The sequence below is a fragment of the Neltuma alba genome, unplaced genomic scaffold, assembly GCF_004799145.2.
Source record: "Neltuma alba isolate B1F8T4 unplaced genomic scaffold, ASM479914v2 tig00006103_pilon, whole genome shotgun sequence".
NCBI classification, from domain to species: domain Eukaryota; kingdom Viridiplantae; phylum Streptophyta; class Magnoliopsida; order Fabales; family Fabaceae; genus Neltuma; species Neltuma alba.
The window spans coordinates 72,098-82,944 of NW_021634350.1; the positions used below are offsets into that span (position 1 = coordinate 72,098).

The window sequence follows — 10,847 nt, forward strand, 5'->3', positions numbered from 1 at the left end:
AACCCAAATTTGGCAAACACAAGAGAATTCACAACCCAAAATGTAAGTGTTTGAGTGTAAGTGAACAAGTGAAATTAAACGATTTACAAGTGTAATTCAGCAATTTACAACAAAAATTAGACAATTTACAAATAACATAATAGAAGTCATAACCCCAAATGCAAGTGTTTAAGTGCAAATGAGCAAGTGAAATTTGAAGATTTACAATAAAATTTTATGAATTTACAACCCAAATTTGGTAAACACAAGAGAATTCACAACCCAAAATGTAAGTGTTTGAATGTAAGTGAACAAGTGAAATTAGACGATTTACAAGTGGAATTTAGAAATTTACAACAAAAATTAGGCAATTTACAAATAACATAATAGAAGTCATAACCCCAAATGCAAGTGTTTAAGTGCAAATGAACAAGTGAAATTGTCGAATTTCACTTGTAACTCTATAAACTTTTGTTGTAAATCTTCAAATTTTATTTGCTCATTTACACTTAAACACTTGTATTTGGGATTATGAGTTCCATTATGTTATTTGTAAATTGCCTAATTTTTGTTGTAAATTGCTGAATTCCACTTGTAAATCATCTAATTTCACTTGCTCACTTACACTCAAACACTTACATTTTGGGCTGTGAATTCTCTTGTGTTTACCAAATTTGGGTTGTAAATCCATAAACTTTTATTGTAAATCTTCAAATTTTACTTGCTCATTTGCACTTAAACACTTGCATTTTGGATTATGACTTCTATTATGTTATTTGTAAATTGCCTAACTTTTGTTGCAAATTTCTGAATTTCACTTGTAAATCGTCTAATTTCACTTGTTTACTTACATTTGGACTGTTGCGTTTATTTTGTTATATGTAGTTTTATTTGCATTTTATGATTGAATGGGTTGCTTGGCTTGGTGGTTACAAGTCTTTTGGTGTGCCAAGGGGTCCTGGGTTCAAACCCTCCCTTGGCCACTTTGTTTTAAACAAAAAAACTCCGGCCACCGGAAGTCCCGCCGGAGTTACTGTTCCGGCCACCGGTGACCGGACCCCGACGGCGGCCACCTGAGCGCCGGTGGCCGGACCTCCGACTTCCGGTGGCCGGAACAGTAACTCCGGTAAATATTTATTTTTTAATAAAATAAAAAGGGAGGGGTATTATTGTAATCTCACTCTAAAAATTAATATCAGATTGGTCCCTTGGTCCTGCAGTGAGGTTTCAGAAAGTTTTGAGGGCTCTTTGATATTAATTGTCTTCTGCGGTCCTACAGTGAAATTTTCCCAATATTAAATATGCTGACGTGTTCGCCACTATTGGCAAACGTTCAGTGACGTGGTGCATGCGTCTGATGTTAAATCGTCCACGTGTTCACTCCAGATACGTCACCTCCAAAGTCATGCCATTGGCGCCAAACGCTCGTCGTCTACTTCAACGGCAGTTAGGCATGTCCTTCATATTTTCCTTCCACTTCAGATTTTCCCCCCCACTTACATAGCCTTCAAATTCTCTCATGGTCGTCATGGCTCCTCATTTCAGCTCACATTGAACTTCGAACTTCGAACTTCGAGCTCTTCTTTCACTATTTCTCAATGTTTCTATTCTTCTATCTTGTCATTTTTCGCTTTGGTGGGGTTGCCGGTGGGGAAGAAAATGCTCGCGAAGTGACTGATGGAATTTCACTAAGAAATTTCATGTCAGGGATTGTTTCAGACCCAGAAAACTCTCTAGCTAGTTGGAGATCTCCTGGGGTTCCGTTTTGTAATTGGTCTGGAATTGTATGTAACAATGTGAGTGGGGAAGTTACAGGGATTCATCTTGGAAGGAGGTCACTAGGGGGTATAATTTCCCCTGCTCTTGGTAACCTCTCTGCTTTGAAAGTTCTTGATCTTTCTGAAAACTTTTTTGTGGGTCATATCCCAAAAGAGTTGGGGTGCTTAGTTCAGCTTGAAAAGCTCAGTCTGTATTGGAATCTTCTAGATGGGACGATCCCTTTAGAGCTGGGTTCACTTCACCGCTTACGCCACTTAGACATAGGAAGTAATATGCTTGAGGGGATGATTCCACCTTCATTGTTCTGCAATTTGTCATCCTCACTGACAGATTTAGACCTATCTAACAATTCACTAGTTGGACAAATCCCCTTGAATAATGAGTGTGTGCTTTATGAGCTTAAGTATCTCTTAGTCTGGTCTAACCATCTTGTGGGACAAGTTCCTCTAGCTCTTTCAAACTCCACAAAGCTCAAATGGATTGATTTGGGATCGAACATGTTTAGTGGTGAGCTACCATCAAAGATTATAGGTAATTGGCCACATTTACAATATTTCTACTTATCCTCCAATGACTTTGTTGGCCATAATGGCAATATCAATCTTGAACCATTCTTTGCCTCCTTAGTTAATTTGACCAAACTTCAAGTGCTTGAACTGGATGGAAACTATCTTGGGGGGAGGCTACCTCGTATAATTGGAGATCTTCCAACATCATTGATACAGCTTCATCTTGAGGACAATCTCATATATGGTTCCATTCCCTCACACATTGCCAACCTTGTCAGTCTAACTCTATTAAACTTGTCCAATAACCAACTAAATGGATCAATCCCTCCAAACCTATCCCTGATGAGTAAGCTTGAGAGAGTTTTTTTGTCCAATAATTCATTATCTGGTGAGATTCCTCCAACCATTGGTCATATTCAGCATCTGGGTCTGTTAGATTTGTCAAGAAACAAGATTTCTGGTTCAATACCAGATAATTTTGCCAATCTTTCCCAGTTAAGAAGGCTTTCACTTTATGATAACCAGCTTTCTGGAACAATACCACCAAGCCTTGGAAAGTGTGTCAATTTGGAGATTTTAGACCTATCTCACAACAAGATTTCTGGGGTGATTCCTACAGAAGTTGCAGCCTTAACTAACTTGAAATTATACTTGAATTTGTCAAGCAATAACTTAGATGGGCCTCTGCCATTAGAGCTCAGCAAAATGGACATGGTTCTAGCGATCGATCTATCTATGAACAACCTCTCCGGTAGAATCCCACCACAGTTTGAAAGTTGCATAGCACTTGAGTATCTTAACCTTTCAGGTAATTCTTTAGAAGGCCCTCTTCCATATTCTTTAGGCCAATTGCCTTACATTCAAGCACTAGACGTGTCTTTGAATCAATTGACTGGGGAGATACCTCAATCCCTTCAGCTGTCTTCTACTCTCAAAGAACTCAATTTCTCTTTCAACAAATTCTCAGGGAGCGTCTCAATTGGGGGAGCATTTTCGTCTCTCACCATAGACTCTTTTCGAGCAAATGATGGCCTTTGTGGCTCAGTAAAAGGCTTGCCTAGCTGCCATAAGAAGCAGAGCCATCATTTGATTCTCATGTCAATTCTTGTGTTACTCTTTGGCACCCCCATGTTCTGCATGTTTAGGCTCAATTCAGGAGTCCAAAAGAAACTAGCCATTGCTAGCGTGGGAAACTCGGAACGCGAAGAGGATAGAAAAGAGCTCAGTTACCCAAGAATTTCACATAAACAACTTGTTGAAGCCACTGGGGGCTTCAATGCTTCAAACTTGATTGGTTCAGGTCGGTTTGGAAAAGTCTATAAGGGAGTCCTCCAGGACAATACAAGAATAGCAGTGAAAGTATTAAATGCTACCACTGCTGGTGATATTTCAGGGAGCTTTAAAAGGGAATGCCAGATCCTAAAAAAGACTAGGCACAGAAACTTAATAAGGATCATCAAAATTTGCAATAAGCCGGAGTTTAAGGCTCTTGTTCTTCAACTAATGCCAAATGGTAGCCTCGAGAGGCACCTATATCCGAGCAGTGGTTTGAGCCGGAGGTTGGATCTTCCTCAGTTAGTGAGGATCTGCAGTGATGTAGCTGAGGGAATGGCTTATCTCCACCATTACTCTCCAGTTATAGTGGTTCATTGTGATCTTAAGCCAAGTAATATACTTCTTGATGATGATATGACAGCTCTGGTGACAGATTTTGGAATTTCAAGGCTTGTTAAATGTGATGAGGGCAACCCCTCCAATAACTCAACATCTTTCAGTTCGACACAAGGCTTGCTATTGGGCTCTATTGGCTACATAGCCCCTGGTATGTAATTCATTATCCAACTGCCTTTTTCTTTTTGGGGAAAAAATGTTATTATCATGATGTTAGCAGTACTTATCAGGAAGTTAAATTGTTGGAGTCACTAAGATGTGACTTATATGAGACATTACCTATGAATTATAATACCCTTGCTCACCATCAACCTTCTTTTCCCTGTTAATTGAGAGTGCCGTCCTAGAAAGCATGGATACAAGTATCCAAAGGTAGATGCAAAAACGTTGATTTAGCATGTCGTACGAGTGTCCAAGTCCAACACATGCCAAAATAAAAACATTTCCTCCTTTGAAGTTTCCATGTTTTATAATATAATTCAATTATTAGTATAAAGGTTTAACAGTGAAAAATGAGCAGGGGTTGAACTGAACTGATAAAAAAGACAGGATTAGTGTAGTTATTTAGTCTGTTACTGCAATTAAAGAGCAATTTTTTTTTTCTGCATTATAAGACATATTTATGAACTTAGTCTATGAAGCTCACTATCTTCTTCTCCCACCATGGGAATGAGACAGAGTATGGAATGGGAAAATATGCCTCAACTAAAGGTGATGTCTACAGTTTTGGAGTAGTTCTGCTAGAAATTGTGACAGGCAGGCCCCCCACAGATGTCCTTATCCATGAAGGTTCTAGCTTGCATGAATGGGTTAAGAGACAGTATCCACGCAAGCTTGAAGCCATTGTGAAACAAGCATTGGAAAGGCACTTTCCTTTAAGCCTCCCTTCAGAGCGACATAACAGAATCTGGCAAGATGTAATAATGGAACTCATAGAGCTGGGCCTTATCTGCACACAGAACAATCCTTCAAGGAGACCAAGCATGCTGGATGTAGCTCAAGAACTTGGGAGGTTGAAAGACTACTTGTCTAATCCATCACATCATATGACTGAAGAAGTCAATTGCAAGGGTGATATCCTTTCTACTGTGAAAGCATAGTGAATTTGAATTTGAATCCATTTTACTTCTTTCTCATTTCTGTATTGAAGCAGTTTTGAAGATGAAATTGAAAATGAGTAAAATAAAGGGATTGTGATAATAAGCAATGTATCATTTCTTTGCTTTCCCCATCTTTCTCTTTATCCTTAAAATGCATACCCCATGGGTGAACTTTGTATTCCTTAGTTGGGATTATTGATCTTATTTGATTCCTAATCACAATTAGGATTTCCCTACTCAAAGATCATATCATTCCTAGGGATTTCCCCACTCAAAGATCATATCATTCCTAATCACATATATTGCGGCATTTTGATTTAGCAATTAGGACTCTTATCTGCGTAGGACAGTTTTTCCCCCTCCTTTTCAAATATGTATTGAAATGATTGTGTTAGTATTTGAAAAACAAAATGACTATTTCAGTTGGTCAGCTCAAGCGCTTGTCTTGTTTAGATTATTGCTCGGATTTGCTTAGGCTTTTTTAATATCACTCCCAAATCTCAAGGCACTACTTTCTTCTTCAGTGTCCCCCATACTGTGTGGATTGTACTTAACCCATTCTTTGCCATCTCCTCTCTTTTTACTCAAATGCCTTCCACTATTAAAGTGGACCTCTTATCTCTCTTTATGCCTACCTTATAAAATTGTGCGTGTGAAGCATAGTGGAAGTTGATGATAACACCATTATCACCTTTTTATATATATACACGATCCATTTCGTGAAGCACGACATAGAATCTATTCTTCTTCTTTTTTTTTAAAAAAAAAAATTGCCGAGCAAATTGTAATAATCTGTTGTTGACCTTGTGGTTAAGGTAATGCAAATATAAAATACAATCTGCATCTTAAATTTGATTATAAGCTCCCCCATCCCTTTCCCTTTTTTTTGGCTAATTAATAAAATTTATGATCATTCAAGAACTTGTATAGAATAATAATTACGCTAAAAATTTAAAAAAAATCAACTTGGATTATTTTTTAAAATTATCGTTATCATTAAGATTATCCTTGCAATATCAAGAATGTCAATGCGTTGTAAGAGAAATTTGTAGTGATTTTATTTAATGTCAACTTGCTTATCGGCCAAACTCTCCGATTACATTTGTTATTTTGTTATTATTAGTCGTTAAAATGTGTAGATGTATTTACCTATAAAAATTTGTAAACTTTTGTATAAGCTCTTGTGATGTAAACTAAAATTTGTAAATTTTGATATGGATACATGTTATTTTGCTATTGTTGGGCGTTGACATGTGTGTATTCACTTGTAAATTTACTTATAAAATATAGACGCTTATATTTTGTTATTATTAATTGTTAAATTGTGTGTGTATATATATACACACACTTATAAATTTACTTATGAACTTAATCTAATGAATATAAGTAACTTGAATTAAGTTTTATCCTTTATTATTTCACATGAATATTTAGACAAATCTTTTCCTAATTAGTGAGACTAGCTATTCTATGTGTTGTGTAGGTAAGTTTCATAAGAGGTATAAGCCACCATTTGATTTAAAATTTAAAGAGTCATCCACTCATCCCCATGGATGAATTGATAATAAAATAATTATTTTATTCATTCTTTTTCAAAAAAAAATTATCCATTTCTAGTTCTGTTTAAAACTTGCATTTCATTGTTCTTAAGGAGAACCAATAAAAAAAGTTTAAAATTAATAAATTTTAAAATAAAATTTCTATAAAAATATATTATTATTTGCAAGTCTAGTGTTAAAACCTGTTAAAATATTGTTATTAAATCTGATTTGAAATTCAGTAATTTTTAAGTTTTTTGTTTTTCAGTTTTCCATTCCTCTTATGTCCATCTTCCCCCTAATTTTCGTACAGGAAGCTACTTTCCAATTGAATATAGGAAAGAGTGTCGTGTGTGAGTGGTCATTCCTCACATAGTCACTTGTTAATTTCTTATTCACATCTGATCCACGTCAGATTGCACTGTAAATTTGGTTTATGATGGAACAATTTTGGTATAATTGTGCCTTGCAAGCCAGAACTTTCCTGCCAGTCGAATGAAAATTGGTCGCCTTTGCCGTTTTCGTATTGGTCAACCAGTTGATACACCTATCCTTTCTTCCTTTTCAACTCCCCACTTTTCTCTTCGGGAGGGTGCCAAAAAAATATCTGTTGAATTTTAAAGTGATAAAGTAGTACGTGCTAATAATTATTTTTATAATAGTTTTAACTAATTTTTTTAATGATTTTGACATTTATTTCTTGTTATTTTCTCTCTTTCCCTTTTTGTCATTTTGCTGATGGGTATTGTATAATTGATAGGATACGGAATCATAACTAATTAGGATTTTTTTAAAAAAATTTAGAATGCAATAATGATAAAAATTCAAAATTCAAAAATTAAAATAAACATAAATAAAAATGATTCAGTGTCATAAATGAACAAGGTAATTCTTTCCAGATTTGAGGGATAATTTTTATTTTTTATTTTTTGCCAACATTGAGGGATGCATTCAAATTACGGAGGGGTGCTTTTGTGCTGTCTTGCATTTAAAACGTACAAGACTGCATATTTTCCTATAAAAGAGAAGAACTATATTTTTTTAACTTTGCTTTTTTACAAATCAGGTAGGAAAGTTGGCAAAAACAGTAAGAAAGCTTGCAGAATAAGTAACATTTCTTGTGGATTTTAAAGGTTTTTAATGTAAAATCCTTATGCACTTTGGATGAGTTTTAGAATTTTTACCAAATTGATGTAACCTGTAAATGTTAACCATACCACATTTATGAATCGAACAGAGTGTCAAAACCTCTATTTTATTATGTTAATACAAAAAAAACTGTGGCATTTGGTTTTTCGAGCCAAAAGAACTGATGCTTCGTTTCCCTTTTCAAAACTTCTTCGTTTTGTCATGCAAAATGGGTTCATCTGAGGAAGAAAAGACAGAAACTCAGAATTTTTGCTGCCATTCCAGTATTAGGCATGGAATTGAAAGCCTTCCAACTCGTGTTACTGTGCTGTACTTGCTCTGATAATGGAAAGCCAGAATAATGAATTGTTAAAAATAAATCAATGATGGGAAAAGAAGTAGACCAGTTGCCTTTCTGAGAATTTTCACATCAAAACTAAAACAAGAATATTCGAATTATAAATTTAGTCAAACGAATCGAACAAATCAAACGTTTGCAATATCTTTAATACTAATAAGAATTAACATCTTCCCTCTTTTCCAGTAAATACAAGCTCTCCGTGTGATAACAAATGGAAACACTGTTTTCTACGGCTTTCATTAAAGCATAAGTTGAAGTTATTGGATTGTACCTACGAATCTCTCCACCTCCCATGTCTAGGATGAGGTCACCATTCTTCCTTGCACCTAATATGTAATCATCATTTATCTTTGTCGTGTTTGAGAAAATGTTTGTCCATGACTCATAATTACCATATTGTCTCATAATCCAAATAGAAAAAAAGATAGATATATTTTCATCATCTTCATCTTCATCTTCAACTTCATCTTCCATAACTTGCACCTCTTGTACCAATAGAAGTGAGTCTCCCGTTGTCACGATAGAATTCAAACAATAAGAAAGTGCGCCATCAGGTAATAATATTTGTCCAAACACTTCATGTGTTAGATCAAATGTAAGTATAAATTCATATCCATATCCATTATCTTCTTTGTGTCGGGCAATCCAATGAAGCACACCATTAAAGAGAACATGTGAAGAGTCAGGCACAATGAACCATGAAGGAGGGATGCCACATGTGAGACTCTTCCACGACCACGTAGCATATTAGAAAATCCAAGCTGAGTCAAACTTAGTAGCAACCTTAAACTCATTAATGTAACGATAAACAATGCTGACAACCTTAAAGTCATTGCTACTACGATCAAAACCAAAACCTACATGAGGTGGTGTTACATCCCAAGTCATAGGGAGGGGAAGACATGCATATTTTCGAATAGTAAGATTCAAAAGAATGATTTTGAAAGGTAGTTCACTCTTGGCAAGACATACTAACCCATTGCTTACATCTATGACTTCAGTGCCTTTAAAATCATCAATGGCAGGACTCTCCAATGTACGAAACAAATTGAATTGATCATTATCCCAATGCAATGAATACGTTGCTGGCCATTGATGACAATACCGAGAATGCATATATTGTGTTCCTACAGTTAACATGCTCTTCTCTCTGTTCTTTTTGCAAGAACAGACTTTAACAAGGAGAATTTGGTCTTCAGAATCAAAACTTCGGTCCGAGCTGCGAGATACAAAATCAAGACTACTAACAAGGATATTCCAGTCTCTGCAGACAAAGATGCGTTGAAATAGGGTGTGGGTGTCTAATCTGAGTAAAATTTCTTCAAAAACATGGAGAGGAATAAAAGGAATAATGTTGCCATTTAAAGTTGCAGCGTGTTTGTGACACAGTTTTGCATCCATGGAAGGCATCATGAGCACGACAACGTTGATAGCAAGAAAAGAAAATATAGAATAACAATATCAAATATCAATGGTTAATGAGATTGATGAGTCTTAGGATGAGGCGTATATAGGATTTAGGGTTCATGGAGGGTTAAGTTTGCGGTTGGGCTAGGTATTATAGTATATAGTTAGGCTAAAGTATATATTTGGTCCTCTAACTTTATGTAAGGTTTCAATTTAGTCCTTTAACTTTAAAAAGTATATTTTTAGTCCTTTAACTTTAAAATTGTTAGTTTTAAATGATAATTTTTTGTAATAATCATGATTGTTTTGAAATTAAACTTAATATGTTAACATTTGGTAATGTTTTATCAACATTGAAGAGCTTAATATTATCATTTTTTGTTCACGGTTGTAGGGTTAGAGGACTAAAAGTTTACTTTTTAAAGTTAAGGGATCAAAATAAAGCCTTGTGTAAAAATAAAGGACTAAAAGTATACTTTAACTTATATAATTATTACTATTAATGCATATTAATTAATTTTATATTTGTGTCACTTTGAATTTCAACTGAAGCGATCTTTTTTATCAAATATTTTTTTAAAATGATCAAATTTCAACTAACATGCGAAAAGGAATCAATATATTTTTATAAATAAACATTTTTTGCGATAACTATGTTTAGTATATTCTGTCTTTTATCTGTTAGTAACATTAGTAATTCTATTTTATTGGTTTTTTATTATTAAAATATCAATTTCTTACTAAAAATATCATTATTAAAAAAATATGTTTATGATAAATATAAACATTTTTCTTTCAAAGAAATAAGCGAGATCTTATCATGTCACCTAATATATCTCTGATATAATTTTCAAAAGTATATCATCTATCATATCTTCTATTAGTTTATATCTTATGACTTATATACAATATGTTGCAAAATCATATTATATAATTTTTGCTTTAAGTTTTGGTTTTTTTTTTGGAGAACTAAAGTTTTATTTTTCAATAAAGTGAAGCAAATCAATGTTAAAGTTTAAAGAAATCATTTCAAATTAATTTTAAATTTTTTGGTTTAGTTAATAAATTTATCTCCCTGGTTTCAAGCGCCTAAAAAGATGAATGATAATTTTGAATTTTATAATAAAAGTGCACATATATGCACCAAATAATCTGAACTTTTGTTGGCCAACATATTATATAGATCAACGTAATTTTTTAATTATCTTATCAACTCGTATCATTGCAATTTGCGTTGATATTTGATTAACAAACTAAAATAAATTATTTAAATTAACATTAAATCTTTAAAATCTGTGGATTTTTGGATTAATTTAAATTAATTAATCAGAATATCGATTTCTTAAATATAAAAATTTATTAAAAAATTTATCAA

The 10,847-nt window shown here is 34.1% G+C and overlaps 1 protein-coding gene across 1 annotated transcript; it reads left to right on the forward strand.

Moving 5' to 3' along the window:
* Positions 1–1,577: 1,577 nt before the first annotated feature.
* Positions 1,578–5,038, forward strand: LOC114749607 (putative leucine-rich repeat receptor-like serine/threonine-protein kinase At2g24130). Its single transcript, XM_028938129.1, has 2 exons — positions 1,578–4,089; positions 4,617–5,038. The coding sequence occupies exons 1-2, from the start codon at positions 1,578–1,580 to the stop codon at positions 5,036–5,038; spliced, it is 2,934 nt and encodes a 977-aa protein (XP_028793962.1).
* Positions 5,039–10,847: the final 5,809 nt, after the last annotated feature.

Excerpts from the sequence above, each read along its gene's own strand:
- LOC114749607 (XM_028938129.1), top strand. The coding sequence starts at position 1,578 with ATGTTTCTATTCTTCTATCTTGTCATTTTTCGCTTTGGTGGGGTTGCC. Across the intron at positions 4,090-4,616 it reads TATTGGCTACATAGCCCCTG|AGTATGGAATGGGAAAATAT; the intron begins GTATGTAATTCA and ends GGAATGAGACAG.